The sequence below is a fragment of the Sus scrofa genome, chromosome 7, assembly GCF_054392235.1.
Source record: "Sus scrofa isolate SSC_HxYL_T2T_F1_AM1 chromosome 7, Sscrofa_HxYL_maternal_Yorkshire_Landrace_v2.0, whole genome shotgun sequence".
Lineage (NCBI taxonomy): Eukaryota > Metazoa > Chordata > Mammalia > Artiodactyla > Suidae > Sus > Sus scrofa.
Genome location: NC_139389.1, coordinates 52,248,655 through 52,276,572, shown reverse-complemented (window position 1 = coordinate 52,276,572; position 27,918 = coordinate 52,248,655). Strand labels below are relative to the sequence as shown.

The window sequence follows — 27,918 nt, the reverse complement described above, 5'->3', positions numbered from 1 at the left end:
ATAGATTTATTAGGATAGGACACTTGCAAGCGGGCAGGCAAGGAAGCTCTGTCTCTGTTGTCTTGCTGTTAACATCACACATAGTTCTTCTTAGGTTTATTTGGTAATCGGTTACCTCTGTATTAGTTGTCTCTATGTAAAGGAAAATTAAATTTCTCCCATCTTTAGAACAGGAGGTAGTTTTGCAACTTGAAGCCAGGCAACTCCCCGAAGTAAGGTTCCCATTGCTCCACAGAAACTGGAAGTCTCTCCCTTGAGGTTTATATTCCAGAGATGGCACCCAGGTCCCTGAGAAAGACCCTCTTAGGTCCTAAAACCTAGGACAAAAGACCTACCTACCTAGATTTCTTTTCTTTTCTTTTCCTTTTTAAATGGCTGCTCCTTCAGTACATAGAAGTTCCCAGGCTAGGGGTCAAATGGAAGCGACAGCCACCGGCCACAGCCACAGGCACAGCCACACAGGATCGGAGCCACATCTGTGACCCACACCACAGCTCATGGCAACACTGGATCCTTAACCCACTGAGCAAGGCCAGGGATCAAACCCACATCCTCGTGGATCCTAGTCAGGTTTGTTACCACTAAGCCACAATGGGAACTCCTGAGACCTACCTAGTTTTCGAGGTGTTGTAAATACGATTCAAAGAGAGGAGAAAGTGCTTTTAAAATCTTCTGAAGTAAATGCCCTGAGAAAAAGAAAGTTTCTTCCCTTACTTTCAACAGAGGGAATTCAGCCTCTTTGTGTTTATGTGTCCTCACAAACTAGATTTTAACCACTTTGAGAAAGTAATTTTAAAACACTTTCCTCATTGTAAAGAATTGTCTTCTCTCATGGTGACACTTGGAAAATTATGAGAAAATTCAGCTTGACCACCTTACAGAACTTAGGGATGAGCAAGAGGGTCCTGGAAGACATGATTCTAGAGGAATGCCAGCATCTCATACAGAAATTTGAGTCTCACAGAGGTACGTAGGATGACTAAAACCACATCTTTTTTTTTTTTTTTTTTCATGAGAAAGAGGTCAACAAAAGGTATCTGTTTAATAACTTATCTTGACACAATGCAGACTTGTAGGAAAATTCCAGCACTACACAAATAATACCCAATATCCTTCTAGCCTTCTCCAAAATTCCCCCAAATGTCAAAATGCCACATTCGTTTTCTCTTTTTCTGAACTGTTTGAGATATTTTGCAATATCCCTTTATTCTTAAATACTTCAATGGGTTTCCTTAAAATAAGCAAAAACATTCTCTTCTATAACCAAAGTGCCATTTTCAAAAACCGGGAAATTAACATTGACATGAAGTTATCGACTAAGCTGCAGAATTTATTCAGATTTCACCACTGTCCCTACTAAGGACCTAAATAAATCCAGGCTCACACACCGCATTCAGCTGTCACATCTCTTTTGCCTCCTTTAATCTGGAAAAGTTTTCTCAATAACAGGTACATTTCTGATATCTTTAATGTTGAGTTAATTCCACATTACTTTTATCAATTTGTGGGATGTATAATCCAAAAGCTCATTTTCATGGCAAGAGTTTTCTCATTTCCTTAATAAATCGAGCTCATTCCCTGCTAAAAATGAGTTCATTTGAATATAATTTTCACTGATGCAGAAATGAATCTGAAGAGAAAAGGTCAAAGGCAGACAGCCTGGAGATGAATGCAGGGGAGAAACAGAAGTTTGGGGGAACCCATGTGCTAACTTAGCAGACCCAGTCAGTACATTTCGAAGGAGAGGCTCTTAGCAGTTTGAAGAACATGCATATAGAAAAATGACTCTTGGAGTTCCCGTCATGGCTCAGTGATTAACGAATCCGACCAGGATCCATGAGGTTGCAGGTTCGATCCCTGGCCTTGCTCAGTGGGTTAAGGATCTGGCGTTGCCATGAGTTGTGTGTAGATCACAGACGCGGCTCGGATACCGAGTTGCTGTGGCTCTGGCGTAGGCCAGCAGCTACAGCTCCCATTAGACCCCTAGCCTGGGAAGTCCATATGCCACGGGAGCGGCCCTAGAAAAAGGCAAAAAGACAAAAAGAAAAAAATGACCCTTTCTTCTCTGACGTTAAGCTCCTAAGAAACGTTCATTTCTTAGGTCTTTGTGTACACAGCGTCCCATACAGCCTTTCATTTGTATATGAAGAAGAAAACACATCCTCTACAAGACCTTCCCTTTTAGCTCCACATTTCAGGTAGGTGATGATGTGAAGAGTGAATCTTAGCAACAAGAACACTCTTCACTTAAAAATAAATGCCCACCCACCGATACAAGTTTAATCATCTGAATAGGCTTCAGTGATACTGACAAAAACAGAACCCAGCAGCGGAAGAGGCTAAAACAAGGAATTGCTCTGGATGAAGTTCTTTAAAGTAGAACTATTTAGGAGTTCCAGTCGTGGCTAAGGGGTAATGAACCCGGCTAGGATCCATGAAGATACAGGTTTGATCCCTGGCCTTGTTCAGTGCGTTAAGGATCCGGAGTTGCCGTGAGCTGGGGTGTAGCTTGCAGACAGCTGGGATCCCGCATTGCTGTTGCTGTTGCTGTGGCTATGGTGCAGGCCAGCAGTTGCAGCTCCAATTCAACCCCTAGCCTGGGAACTTCCGTTTGCCACCGATGTGGCCCTAAAAAAGAAAAAGGAGGGAAAAAGGTAGAATTATTTAATCATCTAGATGTCCTATTTTACACTTTTAAACTTGAATGCAGCCTGGTCGATGGAAATATTTTCCCAGCTATCATGCACTAATACCTCCTTATGCACATGGGCACACACCTGAAAGCCTGTCACCTGCACAATTTAATTTCTTTGAATCAAATGCAGATTTCCTTGGACACAGGCTTTCATTTTTCCTTGTAGCAACATTTCAACCAAACCCTGAGTCTTTTTCAAGGCCCAGTCTAGTCTCACCTCTCATTACAAGGTATGGTCCCCAATAACCCCTTTCCTCTATCAAATCGTTACTTGACAGTCTGTCTCAATCAGACCGAAACTGGTTTAATATTGTGTATGTAAATACAGGTGTCTCCTACTACCCAAAAGTAAAGCTCTCCTATGAACCCTTTCGTAAAAGAAAATAGCGTAAAATTAAGAAGCAAATACCTTGGGGTTCATCTCTATAAGAGATGCACAGAGTAAATGGAGATTAAAGCACGGATGCTCACAGATAGTTCAAAGTTATGGTGGCTTGACGCTGAGATGCTGAGTGTAGTTCCTGGGGAAGACACTTGGTGGCGCCCCCCTCACTAATCCAGGTGCAAACTGCCTCTATAAGAGCTTACTGCAAAAAAAGCAAAACTGTACAAAACACTGAACGGTATTTTTGCTCTTTGCCTTTTTTTGAAAAAGCGAAAATCCTCTCTGGATTTCTTTTGGTTTGCGAAAACAAGTACTAACGTGGGTCTTTTGTGAAAGCGAAGTGGCATAAGGGAAACGTTTGAAAAACAGGGGCACCTGTACTTCTGAACCGATTAATGAATTCTCTTGCAGGAAAGCCCTTTGTGGTCACAACGGTAATGAATGCTTCCGTTGCTAACGTCATTGTGTCCGTGTTATTTGGAAAACGGTTTGACCATCAAGACCCCCAGTTCCTGAGACTCTTAACCTTGACTAGTGAAAATGTGAAACTCATTGGGAGTCGTAGAATTGCAGTAACTATCTTATCTATTCACTTTTACTTCCTCTGATTATTCCAGAGACCATGAAAAAGTATGTACTAGACAACTGCCACTTCAAAAATGTACGCTTTCTAGAACGTTCTGAGTATCAGAGATGTGACAGGTCTGCTTGGTTAAGCTATCTGATAATTTTCCCAGCACAGATCACTGCATCAAGTATCTTATGATGCAAAGACTGTGAACCAATAAATAGTTCATTATATGGTTTTTAGTAAATTCTTACTATCCTGGTCATCTTTCACCTCTCCCACTAGTTATGTACCTTCAGCCTTCTTTTTTTATTATTTTATTTTATTTTTTTAATTTATTGCTTTTTAGGGCTGCACCCATGGCATAAGGAAGTTCCCAGGCTAGGGGCTGAATCAGAGCTGCTACTGCCAGCATACACCACAGCCACAGCAACATCAGATCCGAGCCCGTGTGTGACCTACACCACAGTTCACGGTTATGCCAGATCCTTAACCCATTGAGCAAGACCAGGGATCGAACCTGCATCCTCATGGATACTAGTCGTGTACGTTTCTGCTGCACCATGATGGGAACTCCCTAGCTTTCTTTTTTTAACTTTTATCATCATCATCATTATTGGCTGTACCCATGGCATGTAAAAGTTACCTGGCTTAATTTTTTTATTTTTATTTTTTTGGCCTTGCCTACAGCATGTTCCCAGGCCAGGGATCGAACTGGTCCCACAGCAGTGACAACACCAGGTCCTTAACCCACTGAGCCATGAGAGAACTCCCCTTTAGTTTTCCCATGATCTAAGAAAGCAGATTTTTGCAAAGCATCTTCATATGGTCTGAAGGCATCACTACACGCAGGTCCCCAGAGGCCTGGGGGCGTGGAAGCAAGTGGGGAGGGGGGAGGAGCAGGGAATATGAGTCAGAACTTAGCACTTGGGTTCACTTTCACGTCTAAAGAAAATGGGGGAAGTTCCCGTCGTGGCTCAGTCGTAATAAAACCGACTGGTACCCATGAGAACACAGGTTCCATCCCTGGCCTCATTCAGTGGGTTAAGGATCGGCTTTGCTGTGAGCTGTGGTGTAGATCGCAGACGCAGCTCTGATCCCGCATTGCTGTGGCTCTGGCGTACACTGGCAGCTGCAGCTCCAATTTGACCCCTAGCCTGGGAACCTCCATATGCTGCAAGTTCAGCCCTAAAAAGACAAAAAAAAAGAAAAAAGAAAGAAAATGGGGAAGACTGGTCCAACACCCTTTCCCACCCCGGAATCTACCTGCTCTTCACTTTATCCAGCAAAGGTCCATGAGGAGATCATCAGAGTCATGGGGTCCACCCAGCCTCGAACTGCACACCGACCTCAGATGCCCTACACGGATGCTGTCATTCATCAAGTGCAGAGATTTGCGGATATCCTGCCCACAGGCCTAGCCCATGCAACCACCACAAATACTATATTTAAAAATTACTATATTCCCAAGGTGAGGGTATAAGCAGAGTGGAAAGCGGGGAGGGAAAAAAACATCAACATGCTGCTCAAAATCACAGAAGCGCTGAGATGGGTGAACTGTCAGTCTCTTCCCTCCTCCCTCCCTCTAACCCCTCCCTCCTCCCTTCCTCTTGTCCTCCCTCCCCATCCCCCGCCCTACTGTCCAAGCAAAGTCACAGAATATTTGCACCTACTTACAGGTGATATTTGATCTGTGCAACTTTATAAAAAGGTATTATTATCTTTTTTTTTTTTTTGTCCTTTGTTTTTTAGCGCCACACCTGCAGCATATGGAGGTTCCCAAGCTAGGGGTCCAATCGGAGCTCTAGGTGCCGGCCTACACCACAGCCACAGCAATGCAGGATCCGAGACGTGTCTGCAACCTACACCACAGCTCGAGGCAATGCCGGATCCTTAACCCACTGAGCAAGGCCAGGGATCAAACCCACAACCTCATGGTTCCTAGTCGGACTGCACCACGACAGGAACTCCAGGCATTATTATCTTTTATGCTATAGTTGAGGAAGTTGGGGTTAGATTGTTCAGGAAGGTTGGTGTGTAAGGGAGCAGATTCCAGGTAAGGCCCATCACCTTCGAGGGCCCTGTGTTCCCAGCCCTGGCCTCCTCTGAGCAGCCCCTTCTGGCCTCACTTCCATCCACACAGAAACACACCCAGGCCCACTGCCTCCCGGGATTCTGACCTCCAGAAGCAGCCTTGTGCTTTGACGGTCCACCAAGGAGGTCAGGAGATCTTTGCTAAAACTAAACTGAAGGCAGGTGTTGGAACAGATGGTGGTGGGCCCCCAGCACCTGTTCTTTGCCTTGATAGTCTGTTCCCTGCTTCTGGGCCAACCTCTGCAGGAAGCCATGGGCCACCACGGGTTACCTGGACCCCCTCCCTTGAGTATCCACCGGGAACAAGGGCTCTCTGCCCTTCTTTGGAGCAGCAAAGTAATGAGCTTAGCAACTGAAATGGGAAAGCAAATACAACCAACGTCAATTAAAAAAAAAAAAAAGAAAAAGACCACAAGAAAAAGAACAGAAAAAGAAAAACCAAAAAGATAAAGAACAACAACAAAAAATAAAAAATTTTAAAAAAGACCACGAAGGAGTTCCCGTTGTGGCATAGCAGAAACAAATCCGACTAGTATCCATGAGGATTCGGGTTCAATCCCTGGCCTTGCTCAGTAGGTTGGGGATCCGGCTTTGCAGTGAGCTGTGGTGTCAGTGGCAGACACGGCTCGGATTCCACATTGCTGTGGCTGTGGCATAGGACGGGAGCTGTAGCTCCAATTCAACCCCTAGCCTGGGAACCTCCACATGCCACCGTTGTGGCCCTAAAAGGCAAAAAAAAAAAAAAAAAAAAAAAAGACCACAAGGAAGTCATAATGGCAGGGTTTTAGTTCCAGTTATGTTATGGACCCAGTGTCAGCTAGGGAGAGCACTGTGTGGGGAAGAGCCTTACCATGATAAGGCAGCTGACAGTCCCCAGGCTACTTCCCTGAGCCCCAGTCTTTTCTTTGTGAAAGAGAAATAATCTAGCACAGCTGTTATAAGGAGGAGAAAGTCCATGTACGATGCTCAGGCATATAAATAAATGAATGGGTGACTGTTTTTCCACAAAACACTTTAAAGCAGTTAACTGCTTTTTGTCACTGGAAAACTACACTGATTCCTGTAATAAAACAGCTAACCACAACGACGAGACGACATGCCAAAGCTATCTGCAAGAGGAGAGTGATGAACCAAGCAATCAGTAATGAGCATTGCCCTCAATTTCAGGGCAAGCTTTGGTTTTTATTATCATCTTAGTTTAGCATTTCGTTTTCAGGATACTCTTTCCTATATCACAATTAAAATTACTTCCTCTGACAGCCAGCCCCAGGTTGTTTCAGCGTAGGTAGCAAGCTATGGAAGTAGGGTAGTCTTTTTTTTTTTTTTTTTTTTTTTTTTTTGTCTTTCTGCCTTCTCTAAGGGCCGCACCCACAGCATATAGAGGTTCCCAGGCTAGGGATCTAATCGGAGCTGTAGCCACCAGCCTACACCACAGCCACAGCAATGCAGGATCCAAACGACATATGTGACCTACACCACAGCTCATGGCAACGCCGGATCCTTAACCCACTAGGCAAGGCCAGGGATTGAACCCGCAACTTCATGGTTCCTAGTCGGATTCGTTAACCACTGAGCCACGAAGGGGAACTCCATGGGTAGCTTATTTCTGAGGATTTGTTTTGATGGGCTTGCTAAATATAGTTTGCCCACTGTTACAGTCCCTGGAGATAAAAAAACAAACCTTCACAGGTTGAGTCCTAAACCCACCGGGTAGGTTCACAGTCACCACATGAGGACTATTTATCTGCCATTATACAAATTTAGAAACTGCAGCTTATCAAAAGTTAAATAACATGCTATTAACACAAAGCCAATACGTGACTGAGTAAGAATTTGTTCCCAGTTCTGAATCCAAGGTTTGTGTTTTTCTCACAGGTACTGAATGCAAATTTGGTTGAGTACATGAATATTCCACTCTCAAGCCCCAACTCCTCCCCCTCCAATTCTCATCCTTCTAGAACAACGCCACTTCTAAAGAACTGCCAACCTCGGTCACCCTACATCTTTAAAGAACCACCTTTTGGGAAGGAGTTTCATCTCTGTCACTAATAACACTTTTATTCCTAGGGCACTGAGGTCATCCCTCTGCTGACCTCTGTACTTCAGGGTCAAACACAGGCGGAAACACCAGACATCTTTAACCCTGGGCACTTCCTTAACTCTTACCAGGAAGCTTATCAGGAAGGAAGCTTTCATGCTCTTAGTGGGTAAGACATCTTACTTGAAAAAGGTAACTTGAAAATTCTGGAGAGATTTGGCCTTGTCTTAGGCCAGAGCTAAGGTTTGGGTGTTTTCCCATGTGGCACTAAACTTCAAAAATTTGGAAGAGTGAGAAGAGCAGGGAGCCTGTCCTCCCCCAGCTTCCCATTGGCTGGAGGACATTAGGCATTGAAGGGACATTTTCTTAGGGAATTCTTGAAGATTCCTTGTGGCTGAGGCTGGGGCAGAGCCACAGGAATTTGAAAAATGAAGCAGAGCGACAATGGCAAAGTCACTTCACTCCAGCCAGAAAAGCCTTGCTTTAACAGGTGTAAATACCAGTGTTTGGCTTAGAAATTCTTGAGGAGGGCAAGGTGGGGAAATATAAAAAAGGGCTTCCCATTAAATTTTGAAATCCATGATGTCCATGAACATAATCTATAATTGTCTGGATTTCTAAGAACATGACATGAGTTCTCCACTTCTACAAAAGGGTCTTAGCGGGAGTTCCCGTCGTGGCACAGTGGTTAACGAATCCGACTAGGAACCATGAGGTGGCGGGTTCAGTCCCTGCCCTTGCTCAGTGGGTTAAAGATCCGGCGTTGCCGTGAGCTGTGGTGTAGGTTGCAGACGCGGCTCGGATCCCACGTTGCCGTGGCTCTGGTGTAGGCCGGTGGCTACAGCTCCGATTCAACCCCTAGCCTGGGAACCTCCATATGCCGCAGGAGCGGCCCAAGAAATAGCAACAACAACAACAACAACAAAGACAAAAGAAAGACAAAAAAAAAAAAAAAAAAAAAAAAAAAAAAGGGTCTTAGCAAAACTTCACCCTCAGCAGTTTGTCATCTTTCCTCTTCGGCAGACAACGGCTTGTCATTCGCTCCAGAGACCCATCCAGTGATAGGTCAACAGCAGCCATGCAAAAGACAGACTTTCTTTACCTACTGATAATGAAGATGCAGGGAGATAGCAAGCACAACCCATTCTCCTGAATTTTCACACACACACATACACACACACACACAAACACACAGAGGTATGTATCCACAAAGAAATGTTACATGCTAATACACAAGAAAATGTTACATGTATCCACCTCTTCTACTTTAAAATGAAAAACATCGGAGTTCCTGTCGTGGCTCAGTCGTTAACGAATCCGACTAGGAACCATGAGGTTGCGGGTTCGGTCCCTGCCCTTGCTCAGTGGGTTAACGATCCGGCGTTGCCGTGAGCTGTGGTGTAGGTCGCAGACGCGGCTCGGATCCTGCGTTGCTGTGGCTCTGGCGTAGGCTGGTGGCTACAGCTCCGATTAGACCCCTAGCCTGGGAACCTTCATATGCCGCGGGAGCAGCCCAAGAAATGGCAAAAAGACAAAAAAAATAAATAAATAAATAAAATAAAATAAAATGAAAAACATCACTCATATCTGGAACAAGAGTTAAAAGAAATAAAAAATAATACATGCATAGTCACAGTGTTTTAAGCTCAATTTTTCTCAACACTTCCTTGCATTATATTTTGAAAAACAAAAAACAAAAAGGCTTGGAAACATAAGCAGTGATCTCTGGAAGGAACTTCCACTACACCTAACTCAAAACCCTCATTTTACAGGTGAAGAAACATATTCAGTTTTTTTGTTTTTGTTTTTTGTCTTTTTAGGGCCGCACACACGTGCAGCATATGGAAGTTCCCAGGCTAGGGGTCCAATTGGCGCTACGGTTGCCAGCCTGCACCACAGCCACAGCAACGTCAGATCCGAGCAGCATCTGCAGCCTTCACCAAGCTCATGGCCACACCGGATCCTTAACCCACTGAGCAAGGCCAGGGATCGAATTCACATCCTCATGGATACTAGTCAGGAACTCCAAGAAATACGTGACGTGTTTATTCCAGACTCTTTTATCAGCTCTTGGATTTACTGCTGTTAATAGTTAAAGAAATTGTGTTCTCCATGACACCCGTTTTTCCCTGTAAAGAATAATTAGTTTTACTTTTAGTCTTGAGCTCTGACCGACATCTATGTCCAGGGCCTCTGTGGTTTCTCACACACCAGGGCCTGGAGGCTTCTTTGGACAATGGGCCAGCAGCACTTAGTCCAGATTTTTACAGTGGCAGATGCCAAAGGATGTTGCCCAGCCTATCTCAGGAATTCTAAACATCTCTAGGTATATTGTGCCTTTTTTTTTTTTTCTTCTGTTTTAGCAAATCCAGAAGTCATAATACTATTTTTATCGTAGACAAACAAGTGGAAATATTCTAAAAAGTAATCTTCTCAAAACTGCCACAATAAAGAGTTCCCGTTGTGGCTCAGCAGAAACAAACCCCACTAGTATCCATGAGGATGCAGGTTTGATCCGTGGCTCTGCTCAGTGAGTTAAGGATAAGGCATTGCCAGTGAGCTGTGGTGTAGCTTGAAGATAGATGCGGCTAAGATCTAGCTGGTAGAGTGTAGGTGTTGGCTGGCAGCTGTAGTTATGATTAGCCCCCAGCCTGGGAACCTCCATATGCCATACCTGCATACCCCCCCACCCCCCAAAAAAACTGTCACAATAAGAAAAAAATGTCAGACCAATCCATGCCTCCACAGTGAAGGCTAAATCTCTTCCAAATGTCATGTTTCTCTAGCTACACCGAAGGCACTCTTTTCCCCAATCCTGTCTTGATCACTTCTTACTGTATTAAGGTAGATATTTTGCTCTTTAAAGGGTTTATTTACTCTGTCTTGGAGATAAAGACCACTCCTAACTATTTTTTAAAGGCTGCACCCTAGGTATATGAAAGTACCCAAGTCAGGGGTTAAATCCAAGCTGTGCCTGCAACCTACACTGCAGCTGTGGCAACACTGGATCCTTTAACCCACTGTGCTGGTGCTGGGGCGGGGATCAAACTTGCACCTCCACAGTGACTTGAGCTGTTGCAATCTGATTCTTAACCCACTATGATATGGCGGGAACTCCACTCCTAACTAATTATGCATATAGCATTTTCTTTTGAAATTGGGTGCTCTTTATTATTTAAAAATTTTTATTATAATTGATCTGTAATGTTGTGCCAGGAGTTCGTGTTGTGGCTCAGCAGGTTAAGAACATGGTGTCCGTGAGGTTGTAGATTCAATCCCTGGCCTCGCTCAGGATCCAGCATTACCCCAAGCTGTGGTGTAAGTCACAGATGAAGCCCAGATCCATTGTTGCTGTGGCTGTGGCTATCGTGTAGACTAGGGGTCCGATTTGACCTCTGGTCCGGGAACTTCCTTCCATATGCTGTAGGTGTGGCCATTAAAAAACAAAACAAAACAAAACAAAAATCTTATGATGGAGCATGATAATGCAAGAAAAAAGAATGTATACATGTATGTGTAACTGGGTCACCATGCTGTACAGTAGAAAATTGACAGAACACTGTAAACCAGCTATAATGGAAAAAATAAAAATCACTATTAAAAAAAATTGTGCCAATTTCTACTGCATGGCAAAGTGACTCAGTTATACATATGTACAGTCTTTTCTTTTTTTTTTTTGCCTTTTGTCTTTTTAGAGCCACACCTGAGGCATATGGAGGTTCCCAGGCTAGGGGTCTAATCGGAGCTACAGCTACCAGCCTACACCAGAGCCACAGCAATGCCAGACTCAAGCCAGATTCAAGCTGCGTCTGTGACCTACACCACCGCTCCTGGCAACGCCAGATCCATTACCCACTGAGCAAGGCCAGGGATCAAACCCACAACCTCATGGTTCCTAGTCAGATTTGTTTCTGCTGTGCCCCAACGGGAACTCCTATGTAGTCTTTTCTATATTCTTCTTATATAGTCTTTTCTATATTCTTTTCCATCATGGTCTATCTACCCCAGGAGATTGGATATAGTTCCCTGTGCTATACAGAAGGACTCATTGCTTATCCATTCTAAACATGATAGTTTGTATCTGCTCACCCCTAACTCCCACTCCATCCCTCTGCCTCCCCTCTCCCCGCCTTGGCAACCACAAGTCTGCTCTCTATGTCTGTGAGTCTCTGTCTTATAGACAGGTGCGTGTGTGCCATATGTTAGCTTCCACATATAAGTGATACCATATGATATTGTCTCTCTCTTTCTAACTTACTCCATTTAGGATGATAATCTCTACTCGTATCCATGGCGTTATTTCCATTCTTTTTAGGGCTGAGTACTCTGCTCATTATATACAACACATCTTTATCCATTCATCAGCCGATGGACATTTAGGTTGTTTCCATTGTGAATAGTAGCATTTCCTTTTAAAATAAATGAGATCATGGATTTCCCTGGTGGCCTATCAGGTTAAGGACATAATGTTTTCACGACTGTGGCAAGAGTTCAGTCGTGGCCTGGGGATTTCCATGTGCTGCAGGCGTGGCCCCCCAAAAATCAATAAAATCAGATCATTTACTATGTTTTCACCCATTAATCCTTAAGAGTAAATGGACACATGCTTGCTTCACCTTGCTGGGGAGCTAGACTCTTTCCATGAAACTGAGCACGTGTCAACACAGGGATGATAACGCACCCTAAGTCACTTTATTTATCATCAGTTAGATGACGCCACTCTGTCACACACTTCTTCCTGGGCAGGTGGGAAGATCTGATCTCAAAAGCTAGAGTTGGTGTTCCTTCCACAGGCCCCCTCAACACCCTATCATAGTTGTGACACTGTATTATAGTTACCTGTCTCCTTGTTGGACTCACCTACGGAGCGAAAGCCTCTGGAGGGGGAGAATCTCAGAGCCAAGCTCAGTATCTCAGCATCTTGTTGACATTAAACATACATTTGTGTGTGGAATGGTGAGCTTTTACTTAACAACCCTTTCCAGGCAGAGAAAGGTAATATCCTTAGCCTTTCACATCCTAAAAATTTCACCTGGTTCCTAGGCATAGAGAGAATACCCCCACCCCGCCCCAGATGAAGTTAATCTTTTCTTTGGAAGTCCTATAGAAACCAAAGCGCTAGAGTTCCCTGGTGGCAGGTTAAGGATCCAGCATTGCTACTGCTGTGGATCTGTGGATTGGGTTGCAGCTGTAGCACAGGTTCGATCTCTGGCCCCAGAACTTCTGCATGCTGCAGGCGTGGAACAAAAAAGAAAGAAAGAAACCAAAGTTCTAACTTGGCTTTTTTTTTGGGGGGGGGGGGGGTGCTGTGCCCCTGGCATATGGAAGTTCCTAGGCTAGGGGTTGAATCAGAGCTGTAGCTACCAGCCTGCACCACAGCCACAGCAATGCGAGATCCGAGCCACATCTCTGACCTACACCACAGCTTGTGGCAACACTGGATCCTTAACCCACTGAGTGAGGCCAGGGATTGAACATGTATCCTCATGGATACTCGTTGGGTTTGTTACCACTAAGCCAGGACGGGCTCCAAAACCGCTCATTTGGGAAGTTTTCCCTGTGTTGTGAAAGAGGTACCTTTGAATATTTTTCTGAAGTCTTCTGTGACTCAGCACACTTGTGAGTTATATTCCAAATTAAAGAAACAACAACAACAAAAAAGGAAATCTTAGACTGTCTTATAAGATTTTGCTGGAGGGAGAGCAAGGTGCCAGGTTTAGGATTTATAGTCTCTGGGAATAGGAATAAACAGACCAGGTGGGGTCTCCTAAAGGACTACAAACAGAATCCTTTAACAATGCTTCATTTCAACTAAATCTACTATCTTTGCTGATAATGTGACCACAAAACTCATTCAACTTAAGCCAGAAAAGAATGTCCCATGTAGCTTAAGAAAGACATACACTCATTAAGACCATAGTTGTGTAAAAGACTTCCTTTCTCAATTTTAACTCACTCCACTTTTTAAAAATTTTATTATATTTTATTTTTTTACTGAAGTGGAGTTGATTAACGATGTGTTAGTTTTTGGTGTACAACCCAGTGATTAAGTTATACATACATATTCTTTTTCAGATTCTTTTCCCTTATAGATTATTACAAATTTTGAGGATAGTTGCCCATGCTATGCTTACTCCACTTTTTTCTTCTTTTTTCTCTTTCTTTTTTTTTTCTTATGGCCGCACCTGTGGCATATGGAAGTTCCCAGGCTAGGGATCGAATCAAAGCTGCAGCTCCAGGCATCTACCACAGCCACAGCAACACGGGATCTGAGACGCATCTGCAACCTACACCGCAGCTTGCAGCAATGCCAGATCCTTAACCCACTGAGCAAGGCCCAGGACGGAACCCACATCCTCAGAGAGACAAAATCAGGTCCTTAACCCACTGAGCCACAACGGGAACCCCCTGTACTTTTTTAAACATCTTAACATTTCCCCCAAAAAATTCATGCTCTAAAAAATAACACTAACCAAGGACTTTTCAACCAAGGACTTTTCTCAAAGTCCTACAGCAAGACCTCATTTCCAGTCATCTCTTTAGCCTCCAGTCTCAGATTCCTGGCCTCATGCTCTGTGCTCTAGTCAGAGTCCTATTTCCTTCCGCCCTCAAAGGCATCACCTCCCTGACTCATCTCTGCCCATCTCTGCCTGGATCACGTCTCGCCCTGAGCACCAGAGCTTAGACATAAAGCTCCCAGGCAAAGATGAGCCCCTGCTCAGCTGCCTTCCCAGTGTGTTCTCACCACACGCTGGGCTTTACCTGTCACACCTTTTTTTTTTTTTTTTTTTTTTTTTTTTTTGTCTTTATGCCTTTTCTAGGGCTGCTCTCACGGCATATAGAGGTTCCCAGGCTAGGGGTCTAATGGCAGCTGTAGCCACCAGGCTATGCCAGAGCCACAGCAATGTGGGATCCGAGCCGAGTCTGCAACCTACACCACAGCTCACGGCAACGCCGGATCCTGAGCAAGGCCAGGGATCGAACCTGCAACCTCATGGTTCCTAGTCAGATTCGTTAACCACTGCGCCACAATAGGGTGGTTAATAATCTGTCACAACTTTTCACAATGAAACCTGACCGCCTGTCTCCCTCAGGCCAGCTTGTAGGGCAAGAGTCACACAGGCACTTAATTTTCTATTTCCGGTTCGACACAGAGCCCGCGAGGCTCACAAGAGGTTAACTGAGGCACATATTCTGCAGGAGGAGACATCACAGGCGGATGATTCTTCTCTCCATCCAGATCATTTTCTCAGATTCATGATCTGTCTTATCCACCAGATGTGCCCTTCCAGGTCACTGGCCAAGATGGAGCGCTTCCTTTTCTTCACAAGCCTCTTGCAGAAATTCACTTTTCAGCCGCCCCCTAGGGCCTCCCATCCCTGGACCTGACCTGACCCTGGACATCGGCTTCACCACTTGACCTCACAGGATATGTGCTCTGCTCCAGAGCTAGGCTGTGCCTGGAAGCTGCAGCCCCGGTTCTGTGTGTTCTCCTGAGGTCCTCAGCACTGATCGCCCTTGTCTGCGTGTTTGCATCTTCCAGCTGTGATGGTCCCCCAAGCCCTCCAGCACTGCTCCAGACATCAGCCACACCATCCCAGAGGGCTGTCATGTCAAGTCAGCTTGGGTTCCTGTGATAATCCTGCAGTAAAAACCTCCTTACTCCCATTCTCCGAGACAGAGCAAGTAAACAGAACATCTAACAAACAGAACCTTCACTTAGTGCCCTAGGGTTTTGCCCTTCAGTTAAGTGAAAGTGTCCTCTTCATCCAAGGCATATGACACATCTAAGTATCACCAATCAATAGCTGTCATCGATTGGGGCAGCATCTGTTCTAGGATACCCCAGAAATACCTTCAAAACGGCAGTAAAGAAAATTCAACTCTTAAATGAGGGTCCCACTAATCATAAGACATTAGTTTCATTTATTGGTTCAACCAAAATAGGGTGGTTAATAACAGATAACAGCTAATGTGCTAAGGTCAGAAAGTGATGTTCTAGTTTTTGACATAATTAGAACTTGAAGATCACCTCCCTTTTCTAGGATCTGTGCTCTAAAGTCCCAGTAAAGGCACATGCAAGGGACCCTATCAACAGAGTAAAGAAACCATTGTTGGAGTTCCCATTGTGGCTCAGTGGTAACGAAGCCGACTAGTATCCATGGGGACATGGGTTGGATCCCTGGCCTCGCTCAGTGGGTTAAGGATCCAACATTGCTGTGAGTTGTGGTGTAGGCTGCAGGTGTGGCTTGGATCCCATATTGCTCTGTCTGTGGCACAGGCTAGCAGCTTCAGCTCTGATTCGACCCCTAGCCTGGGAACTTCCATACGCCACCCTAAAAAGCAAAGAAAAAAAAAAAAAAAAGAAAGAAATCATTATCAGTTCCTGAGAAAAGCATCTTTAGCCTTTATAAGTCACATGTGTGTCCCTAGCATCAATATAAATGCTTCTCCTCTGCTCTTATCTCATCCCTGTCAAAGCAAAAATTGCATTAGACAAAGACAACTTTATTTCAGGCTATTGCAATAGGGGAGAGAAGCCAGAATTTAGTCTGAATTTAAGTCCACTGAAACAAGGGGGGGGGCGGGGGTTTAAATGTTAAATTGAGTAGCAGCAAAGTTCTGGAGGATATTAATGGGGAGCATGAGCCATAGGATATGACTGGCACACTGAATTACTTTTTTTTTTTTTTGGTCCTTTTTTGCCTTTTCTAGGGCCGCTCCCGTGGCATATGGAGGTTCCCAGGCTAGGGGTCTAATCAGAGCTGTAGCCGCCGGCCTACACCAGAGCCACAGCAATGTGGGATCTGAGCCATGTCTGCAACCTACACCACAGCTCACGGAAACACCGGATCCTTAACCCACTGAGCAAGGCCAGGGATCATGGTTCCTAGTCAGATTCGTTAACCACTGCACCATGATGGGAACTCCTGAATTACTCTTTAATTTGCAAACATTTTTCTCTGATTCCACAGTTTGTGCGTGCTCACTAGTGCCCACTGAAGTTAGACTCCTACCTTCCCATGGAGCCTGGGAAATAGAGGCCCAAACTTCCTTAAATATTACATTTCCAGGCAATGGCTCCCAGGTCCCTGAGAAAGACATTTCTGGGTTGTAGACCGGGCAAGAGATTTTCAAAAAGATTTGCATCCTCAAGGGGGCAGAAAAATAATTTATAATTAAAAGTGTTCTCAAGCAAATGCTCTAAGGAAAGGGAGGTTAGGCATAGACAAGTCAGGATGAAGCCTGTCTGAAGGTTAGTCAAGCTTGGTCACCACTAATCCAGGATTCTCTGATTAAAAAAAAACCTCTTTAAAATGAGTCCGATGGGGAATACTCGGGTGCCCTGACTTACCACTTGAACTAAATGAAACAGTAAATGATAAAGAAATGAGACCTGCTAATTTCAATTTGTTGAAACACATTCAAAGACAGCTTCATTTTCAGAGTTGTCCTTAATATGTAACTGGTGTTCAATAATACATGAGTTAATTCTAAACCCAAAGTCCAAAATGATTTCATGGACTGCTTTCTCTTATATGGGGATTAATAGAAGCAGCTTTGATTCGTGATCAGGAAATCTGAGCTTTGATTCCAATCCTTTCAGTTCTCCACTTTTATAACTTTATGACTATGTATTGGCAGTGGCATACTTTTTGAACATGACACCAGAAGCAGCTAATTTTTAATATCACTATGAGAAAATGATATTCAATAATAATCTTAAGTAAAAGAATAACTTCTATTCCTTGGTGAATCTAATATAATAATTATTTATGTAGACAACAACTTCAAGTAACTAATGAATTTTAATAAAACCGGAGTTCCCATCGTGGCGTACTGGCAACAAACCTGACTAGGAACCATGAGGTTGAAGGTTCAATCCCTAGCCTCGCTCAGTGGGTTAAGGATCTGGCATTGCTGTGAGCTGTGGTGCAGGCTGGCAGCCGTAGCTCCAATTAGACACCTAGCCTGGGAGCCTCCATATGCCCCAGTGCAGCCCTAAAAAGCAAAAAAAAAAAAAAACCGAAAAGCTTTCATAAAACTGAAATGTCAACTTCCCAGTGTTAGTAGCTTCCAATCAGAGCACACGCAAAGCCTTCTTTTTTTTCACTGTTATCAAAAAAAAAAAAAAAAAAAAAAACTATACCAGAGTTCAACAGGCAAGAAAGATTTTATTCAAGACTACAAAAAGTGGGAGAGTTTTTAAGCACTGGAGCGAGCTAGTAGAAAAGTACTAGAGGACATTAGGGGGCAGGTTGGTCTACACCATTAAGCTATCTGTGTTTGCTAACTAAAGCTCAAGAAGCTGGGCTCTGACCCCTGTGCCTTGCAGAGACTCAGGGTCAGGGGCCCTATCTTTCTAGATTACATTTCAAAGGGATGGCTTCTGGGTCCTAAAGAAAGGTGTTCCTGGGTTATAAAACTGGCCAGGAGATTAGGCGATTTAGATTTCAAAGAGGCAAAGAAAGAAATTTACAATCGCAAGTTTTCTCAAGTAATGCACGAAGAAAAGGGAGATAGGAGCTAAAGTCGGGTAGAAACCTTTCTAAAGTTTAGCTGAGCTGAGAGTGCTGCTAAGACCTTCTTGATCACTTCTGAAGTTTTCCCACTGCCCTGCCTGCCTTTGCTTCCCAGCCCAGTGCAAGTCATGCTGGCTGGCTCCCTTTTCATACCAAGCTCTGAATAAAGAGCTTCTATTTGTCCTATTTCTGTGAAGGCTGCAGCCTTCTAGAAGTACTCATTCTATCTTATACTTAGAAATCAGTATTGAACTAAAATTAATTCCTTGCTTTGAAGCTAACCAAGTCATGTTTTGTTAACAATTGGCCACACAGTGCCTAATAACCGATTATAATTCCTTAAGTAAACCGGACTGTTTCTTTTCTTATCTTCATCTACAGAAGCAAAGTTACAAAGATTTCCCCACCCTAATTAAAGAGCAAAGTACTGACTGGAGTTATAAGGATATCAGGGTGTTCAAGAGTCATAGCCGTTGTTTTCTTATCTGAATCAGTTGATTCAAATTCAGGCTCCACCCGCACCCCCTCCCCTCGCAATTCATTACAAGCTGCTGGAGTCCTGACTCAGCCCGTAAGTGTTGTAATTGGGTTTTCCTTAATGACTTCCTGCCCTTCTTCCCTTAAGGGGGTTTTTAAGTAAGTATTGTTTCACATTCTTGGACAATAAAAGAACCACATTTCTGAAATAGTTTGAACTCCAATAATCAATCAACATTTCATTAGGAAAACTTAAGAATAATAAGGTTCTTTTTTTTTTTGTCTTTTTGCCTTTTCTAGGGCCACACCCGCAGCATATGGAGGTTCCCAGGCTAGGGGTCGAATCGGAGCTGTAGCTGCCGGCCTATGCCAGAGCCACAACAACAAGGGATCCGAGCAGCATCTGCAACCTACACCACAGCTCACTCACAGCAATGTGGATCCTTAACCCACAGAGCAAGGCCAGGGATCGAACCCACAACCTCATGGTTCCTAGTCGGATTCGTTAACGACTGAGCCACAACAGGAATTCCAATAAGATCTTAAAAAAAAAAAAAAAAACAAAAAAACACTACAAAGTTTTTTAGAGGTGTCTTTGCCAATTCACAAGTCAATATATATTTCACTCTCCTGTAAACTCTAAATGTTTTCATAAGTCCACAAAGTGTTATTTCCAAGGCATTGTTAACTAGTAACGCGGAATATTAAAAAAGCAAAGACTTTTTAGTTTTTGTAAGTGACAAAGTAGGATACAGACGCATAGCACATATGTCAACGCTTCTCAAACTTAAATGTGAATCATCCAGGAATCTTGTCAAAATGCCGAATTCAGATTCAGCAGATTCAGGGTGGAGCCTAGGATACTGCATTTCTAGAAGAAGACTGTTCTTGGAGGTGCCCATGCTGCTGGCTCACAGACCACATCTTGAACAGTATCCATCTACGTTAGTTTATATAAAAGCAATATTCAGATTTTGTATATAGTTTATGCTCAGAAAAGTGTATGTATAGGTGTACACTTCAAAAAATCAAAAAAATAAACCAAACTAGAAACATACCAATTATTAAGAGACCTGGGGTCTTGGATGAAGTTTTTACTTTTATTCCATTTTTCTTTTTCCCCAAAATAACACTTCCTCAAATTTTACTGCAGTAAATATAACTTTTTCTGTTCACAGAAAGCTTTTTCCTCTTTCTCCTTTTTCTTTTTTTTCTTTTTAACAAAAAGGCACATCAAGTGCTGGTGACGACCAACAAGAATAAGAGCAGCAAGTCGAATGCAATGAATCGCAAAGTTGATGGAGGTTTTGGACAAAGGTTAAGAGTGTTTGACACTTGCCTGATCTGTTGTGGTTATGTGCCTGTGACATCTCTTTTGGTCACTTGAGTGGTCAGCCGCTTCCAAAGTCCTTGCTGTGATTCATCCTCCCAAGACAATTGCAGATGATCACATTTGGGGTGAGGTAGAGGTAAGACCAAAAAGCCAAGACCCTGCATTCTCAGAGATTTCTTGGTCTCTAGGGTGCACAAGCTTCCCTAAGGATTCACTCCCAGGACACAGTTAATTGGGAGAAGATTACTTGGCTTCCTCCCACAACAGAGTTCTGCTGGATCAGGAAAACCTGCAAAGCAAATTCAACAGGACTTCAACTTATTACTTCGTGCATATTACATCTGTTTAAGGAAAATCTCTAAGCATGTTGTAGGCAGTTAGCAGCGAGATTGACAAATTCTTAAAAAATAAATTTTTTATGCCTTCCTTCCATGGCATAGTGGGTTAAGAATCCAACTATAGTGGCTTGGGTTTCTGTGGAGGCGTAGGTTCGATCCCCAGTGCAGTGGGTTACAGGGTCAGTATTGCTGTAGCTGAGGCATGGGTCGAGGCTGCAACTGGATTCAAACCTTGGCCTGGGAACTTCCATATGCTGTGGGTGCAGCCATTAAAAAAACAAACAAAAAAACCTGTTGATTTAAAATAATAATAATAATAATAATAATTTTTACTTAGAGAAAATGAACCCGAATATATTGGATTAAAGGAGTCCAGCTGACCTGAATAAATACATTTTTGACAGAAAAGAGATAAAAATGAAAATTAATTGTGCCTATTCTGCTCTTCTGAGATGACAAAGGCATCAGAAATTTAAAATCCCAGAGGGAATAGCTCCCTTTTGGCTCAGCAGGTTAAGGATCTGGTATTGACACTGGCTCTGGTCACTGCTGTGGCTCAGGTCACTGCTGTGGCCCAGGTTCAGTCCCTGGGCCTGGGAACTTCTACGTGCTACAGGCATGGCCAAAATAATAATAATAATAGTAATAATTTAGGAATTCCCCTGTAGCACAGCAAGTTAAAGATCCAGTGTTGTCACTGCAGAGGCTCAGGTTGCTGCTGTGGCTTGGATTCAATCCCTGGCCCAGGAGTTTCCACATGTCATGGGCAGGGCCAAAAAAATTTGATAAAAGAAAAAGAAACTAACCTGCTAGGTCCTAAAAAAAAAAAAAACCACTTACTCCAAGTGCCTGCCTGCCAAGGGAAACTAAGCAGTCTGAGAAAACTCTTCAAAGACTGTCAAGCAGGAGCACCTTAGGCCTTTGAAACTTAGGATGAATCTTATTACAAGCTTTGGGGGTCATTTCTAAGGAATTAATGTATTTACTGATCCATTAAATGTTGGAAAAAGCCAGAAATAGGCCTTTTCTTTCAGATATGCAGGAAACAAGTCAATAAAAACCACTGGTTTGGGTTCTGTAAGATTGCATTGCATGTCAAAAGCTTGGTTAGGATAAAAGTGAACTAAACAATAACATTAATAATAAGAATAGCTTAACTTTGAGTATTTATTATATGCCAAACACTCTTCTAAGTATCTTTCTAACTCAATCCTAGGAAAAAGACCAATAAGGTTGATACTATTCCTATTTAGCAAATAAGGACCCAGAGAGATGAAGCACTTGCCCAGAATCACAGTTAGTGGATGGTTTTGAACCTAGGCAGCTCAGCTCCTGAGTCTGCTTCATAGAGAGGGCAAAGAAATGATGTTACTGTGTTTGGTTCACTTTAAAGAGGCTTTTCTTGTCTATTTAAAACTCACTCATGCGGGGCGCATGTTGACTCATAACAACGGAACTTACCAAGTCAAGTCTGGAATTTGTCTGCCAGGAAGTTTAACCTCACATGGGAGTCAGGCAGCATTGTTGAGTGAAAAGAGCACTCATTTCATGGGATCTGTATTACCTTTTCTACCTACCAAGTAGTTCAACACAGTTCAGGCCCTTCAAGGAGGGTCAGTTGCACTGGCCTGAGAACTGCTATGGTGTCTCCAGCCCACAGGACTCAGGGACATCGAGGTGATCATAGTATTTCTCATAAAGGCGAGTCAGAAAACCCAAGATGCTCTCACTCATCTTGTGACTCCCTGGAAGTCCTAAAGGCCATTCTCAAACTTTTAGGAGGGAGATGATCATATTCTTATCTATTTAGTAAGCACGCACAGTAACTAGCTGTGTGACCTACACAAGCCACGTGACCTCTAGGCCTACGTTGGCTCGTCTGTTAAAACAGGGGCATATCTGATGAACACAGGGAACTATATCTAGTCACTTGCAATGGAACATGATGGAGGATAATGTGAGAAAAAGAATGTACATCTGTGTGTGTGTGTGTGTGTGTAACTGGATCTCTTTGCTGCAGCAGAAATTGACACGACATTGTAAATCCACTATAATAAAAATTTTTTTTAAAAAATTAGGGGCATATCAGTTCCCATCGTAGTGCAGCAGCAATGAATCCAACTAGGAACAATGAGGTTGGGGGTTCGATCCCTGGCCTCGCTCAGTGTTGCTGTGGCTGTGGTGTAGGCCAGCAGCTGCAGCTCTGATTAGACCCCTAGCCTGGGAACCTCCATATGCTACAGGCGCGGCCCTAAAAAGACAAAAAAAGACACCCCCCCAAAAAATAGGGGCATATCTTACCTATCTTGTCTGCCAAGAGGCCAGAGATGGATCAATTGATATTGAGGGCATTTCAAGCCCTAAACTGAAAATAAGAGGCAAAGAAGGAGTTGGGGAGGGGGTCCTGTTCAACAGTTTACTCTTCGAAAGCCAGAATCCCACTTGTTTTGTTCATTTCTGCTATAACCAGATGGTCCTTCGGTTCTCCACTTCATCTCTAGAGGGGATGCTTGCTCCTCACACACCTACAAACCAAGGCCCTCTACTAAAGAGTTAATAAAGCTGGTGTTTAGTAAAAAATAAATAAATGAATGAAATAAGAAATGAGTTGTTTCAATAGCTCTAGAAGAAAAAAAAATCTCATCAGTATCAGAGATGTATTTTCAATCCAGTCTCACTACAAATCTTTTTTTTTTTTTTTTTTTTTTTTTTTGTCTTTTATCTTTTTAGGGCCGCACCTGCAGCACAGGGAGATTCCCAGGCTAGGAGTTGAATAGGAGCTGCGGCCGCCAGCCTACACCACAGCCACAGCAACTCGGGATCAGAGATGCGTCTGTGACCTATACCACACCTCACAGCAACACCAGATCCTTAACCCACTGAACGAGGCCAGGGATTGAACCCAAATCCTCATGGCTCCTAGTAGGGTTCATTAACCCCTGAGTCACGACAAGAACTCCACCACTACAAATCTTACTAAGAAGAAACTATGGACAAGAATAAGATATGTAGTCACTTTACAGCAGGCATACATTTCTGTCTACCTTTAGGTCACAAGATTTGTCTGCAGTATTGTAAATATTACAATAACTAAAAGTTTCAGATTAATAGCATTTTTACTGAACTAAATTAGATACCTTGGGGTACAGCTCTTTTAAATGGCATTCCATCAAAACTCAATCTTCTGTTTCCCTCCATTTTTTCCTAGCTCTTCTCTTTTCTTCCTAACACTTAAATGTGAAAAGAAAAAGGAAAATGTGCACATCAGAAAAGAGCAGAAAAAAGAAAAAAAAAAAAAAGATTTTGTTTGTCAGTTGCTTTGTTTTACATTTTATTTTCCCAGCTCTTTGTCCTTTTCCTTCTCAGTTTTGAAACAAGCCTCTCTCCCCATCTACTCTCACACCCTTTGCAGACAGCAGAACTCAAACTTCACTTCTGCTTTTCAGGTCTTAAAGAGAAAGGGGAAAAGGTAGAAAAGTGACCAACCGAGAGGTATAAAAGAGTTTCTTATTTCAAAATTCCCACGTTCTGCCAACTTTAAAATACCTTTCTTCGCTTCAAAGGTCCCCAGATCGTCACAGTATTTAAGCCACAGTATTTAAAGAGGTATCGTGTTGCTTACAGTTCTTCAATCTGCATTGGGTGTCTCTGGCCTCCCTGAGCCAGGCACCAGCCTCTTAAAAAGTCCTTGCAGTAGGTTAACTAACAGGCTGGAGTTTTCTTAAGGATGAACGCTCCTTCAACAGCCCGGAACGTTACTTCGCCGCTGAATCTTCCCGGGGCATCATGTAACAACCCTCTGTTCGCGGCGAGAGCCAGCCGATCTCCAGGGGTCCCGGCGCCCCTCAATCTCCCTCACTCCCTGTTGGCACGGAAAGTGACGGAGGTCATGGAGCGCTCCTCGGTCAGCGTAGTCAGGGAACCCTTCGCCCACGCGACCTGCAGGACTTCTTGTGTCATCTCATAATCCACGACCCGCACGAGGAAGGGTTTGGGGGGCTCCCCTGGCGGAGCTCGAGAGGGAGCGTCTACACGGCTGCCAGAAATTCGCTTTTCCGGTGGAAAGAGAGAAGGCCAGTCCGATTCCCGATCTTGTCCTCCCGCTTCGAAAAGCTCGTCCTCACCGGCCACCTCTTCCCCGGCGGGGTCCCCCCGAGTGCCCAACCACCTCTCCGGGTGCAGAAGAAAGAGCACTTTCTCTCGGACCCAGGACTCACAGTCCGCATTCTTCCCGGCCTCGTGGTCGGCTCGGGCGCCGCCCCGGCTGCCGCTCGCCCCCGCCGCCGCCTCCGAGGTGTTCGGGGCGCGGGCCAGGTGAGCCCTGCGCCCCGCCTCGCGCGCAATGGGCAGGGCGCGCCGCACGCTGTGGGGCGACTCTGCGAAATTCTGAGCCCCGCGGGGACCCGGGGCCCCCATTCCGGGAGGAGGGCCATTCATTCGGTAGTTCTTCCGCGGGCCGTCCCAGCGAACGTTCTCAGAGCTCGGGAAAGCGCGGGACTGCTGGGCGTGGGCGTGGCCTCATCGGCGCCCCGCCTCCCGGGGCTCCGGTCCCGCCCCCTCCCGTCCCCGCTCTTAAAGGTGAAAATCTGACTTCCCCTCCTTGCCCCTCGTCTTCTTACCTGCGATCCTATCCCTGCCTCCTCGGTGGCCTTTCTGGGTCTCCCCCCTCTCACTTATCTTAGTTCCCCCCCGGCCTTCCGTTTGTCTGCAGAGCTGAGACACAAAAGACACCTTAGCACAGCAGTCCCAGAAATGCCCAATACTGAGGATATCTTCCTTCCAAGGACTCTCCTCTGAGTGAAGGATCAAGGGAGTTTTTTAAAAAAATTAAAAGTCTGATTTAATAAAAATTACTCTGAGAGAAGAAGAAGAACAAAAATAAATAATAAAATAAAGTTACTCTGATAAAAGTTTCGTGTCCCCTCTGAATCCAGCCAATCATGCTGCCATATTACTGAAAGTAGATCAAAGCATCTGATTTGGAAAAGTTGAACCCTTTGAGAAAAAGCCTTTTGGATTGCTTGCTGTTCTTCCGTCGGAATGCGGGACTCAGTAGGACAGCGGTCACACTGGTTTTCATTTTTTATAATCATGCTTATCCCAGGAGAGGCTTTAGTGCTACTGATCAAAAGGAAATAAAACCGCTAAAAGCATTTCCTCAGGATTTAAAATTTTGTGTTGGGTTTTTAAATTTCCCCTTTCACTGCCTACCTCCCCTCAACCCTCACACTAGTCTTTAACCCCGGAAGTTTCGAAATACATATATGGAGCTCTGGGTAGGCTTCCAGAATGTGCTTGTTGCCAGGCCCTCTGACACACTCATCTTTGCCTGAAATTAATGGGGAAAACTGGCTAACAGAAAAGCAGGAGCTTACCCTGTGACTCCCGCCCATTCTTGGCAACAGGTGCTTGTTTTACTAGCAAGTGCTCACTGTTTTCCTGTCTGCTTTAGAAAAATGACTGGAATGGCGAAAATTTCTGCCTATGTATACAAAGGTCAGTGAGTAGCATCCTAAAGGAGCTATTTTGGGAAGAAAGGACCTTCTGATGACACAAAACTTACCTTTCCTAAAGGGGAAACATTGGGGGAGGAGATAAATTAAGAGGGTGGAATTAACATATACATACTACTGTTTAAAAACTAGGTAAGGATAGCACAGGGAAGGATACTCAATACTGTGTAATAACATAAGTGGGGAAAAATATCTAGAAAGGAATGTTTCAGGGGAAACATTCATTTTGCTCTACACCTGAAACTAACACAACATTGGAAATCAACTATACGCCAACAAATTTTTAATTTTAAAAAACGATTGTTTTAAATTTTCTTACCAACGAACATTGAATGAGGGATTAGAATGGAGATGGGAAATGGGGAAAACCTATTTTCTTTTCTTTTTTTTTTTTTTGCCTTTTTGCCTTTTTGCCATTTCTTGGGCCATTTCCACAGCATATGGAGGTTCCCAGGCTAGGGGTCTAATCCGAGCTGTAGCTGCCAGCCTACGCCACAGCCACAGCAATGCGGGATCCAAGCCACATCTGCGACCTACACCACAGCTCACGGCAACGCTGGATCTTTAACCCACTGAGCAAGGCCAGGGATCGAACCCACAACTTCATGGTTCCTAGTCGGATTCATTAACCACTGTGCCATGATGGGAACTCCGGAAAACCTATTTTCAGAGGAATGAGACCAACTCACACATCATATATAACCTGAATTTCTAGATGTTAAGAAGTTTTGCATTAATAAATACACATGTATTAAGAGGAAATGCTAAATAAATTAATCTTCAAAGAGAGAAAATCCAAAGTATAAAACAAAGAAACAGGCAGCCCACCTCCTGGATAGTGGTGTCTGCTGTGCTTTAATATCTCAGAGTGCCTAACAAGCTACCAAGGGCTTCTGATAAGATGAATCCATTTACTTCCTCTCTGAATTGCCTCCTCCCAACTCTAATTTAAGGAAAATAGGTTTTGTATGAGGATATGAGGAGCCAACTGATGTGTTGGGGACGCAGAAGTATCAGACTTTAAAATGGGTAGAAATCAAAGCTGTTGCTAAAAGACAGGAAGCTGGAACAACAGGAACAGATTTCTCCCCTGGGCTGAATGAACCCCAACTCTCTCCCTTGTCCCCGTGGCACTTGCTCAGGGGTCAGACTCCCACTCAGAGGTCTCCACTTGGCTGGGTATAGGCAGTCTGCTTACCTCCTGACAATACAGGACAGTGAAAAAAAAGATACAGTCAAAAAGCCTTTGGGGACTCTCTTGGCTTCTGTAAAGGAAAGGCAAACAATTGCACTTACCACCCAACAAAACGGTACAACAGGGAGAGGTAACATTCCTAAAAAGAAATCAGGGTGTTGTTAAGCTTTTAAAAAATGCATTAATATCCATCACTCCATTATGAACAGTTTGGATATGGGAGTGACAAGTTATTCTGGATAAGGCAACATTTTGGGCAAGAGGATTTAAGACCAGGCTCTTTCATTGATCATGAGTAAGCAACTTATTAAACAGGAAATTGCATCATTAGTAATTGAGTCAACATTTTATGATGATATTAAAGAACCAATGTTCTTTACCCTACATCCATCTCCATCTTTGTTTTTTGGGTTTTTTTTGTTGTTTTTTTTTTTTGCCACACCTGTCATATGTGGACCTTCCAGGGCGAGGGATCAAACCCACACCACAGCTGCACCAGACCCACAGCAGTGACAACCACAGATCCTTAACCTGCTGCATCACCAAGGAACTCCACCCTACATCCATCTCTGAACGTAAACAAGATTTGACCTGTTCAAGAGCCACCCATAGTGTTATTCCAGAGATAATTCAATCTTTGACTCAATATGGGTGACTTAATGCTTATGAAATATTTCAAATAAAATCATTACTCAGATTAGTAAAGGTCATGATCTTAATACCTGATCTTGATTAGGTTATGATCAAAAAAATTCAATG

The 27,918-nt window shown here is 43.8% G+C and overlaps 1 protein-coding gene and 1 pseudogene across 6 annotated transcripts in view; one reads left to right on the top strand and one right to left on the bottom strand.

Annotated features, from left to right (window-relative positions):
- C7H6orf141 (chromosome 7 C6orf141 homolog) overlaps positions 1-24,950 on the bottom strand; it is an 85,156-nt gene extending 60,206 nt beyond the window's left edge. Inside the window, exons 1-3 of one of the 6 annotated variants that reach the window (XM_084966962.1) lie at positions 23,998-24,950; positions 23,589-23,681; positions 20,120-20,402 (exon numbers count right to left, since the gene is read on the bottom strand). In XM_084966962.1, the coding sequence (XP_084823088.1) occupies positions 24,307-24,888 (582 nt within the window). In that variant the 5' untranslated portion in view covers positions 24,889-24,950 and the 3' untranslated portion in view covers positions 20,120-20,402; positions 23,589-23,681; positions 23,998-24,306. Of the gene's footprint in view, positions 1-19,859; positions 20,403-23,588; positions 23,682-23,937 lie in introns of those variants that run through there. The other 5 variants (XR_014809210.1, XR_014809211.1, XM_084966961.1 and 2 more) reach the window with 5 other exon arrangements.
- Positions 852-15,233, top strand: LOC146401580 (cytochrome P450 2K4-like; annotated as a pseudogene).
- Positions 24,951-27,918: the final 2,968 nt, after the last annotated feature.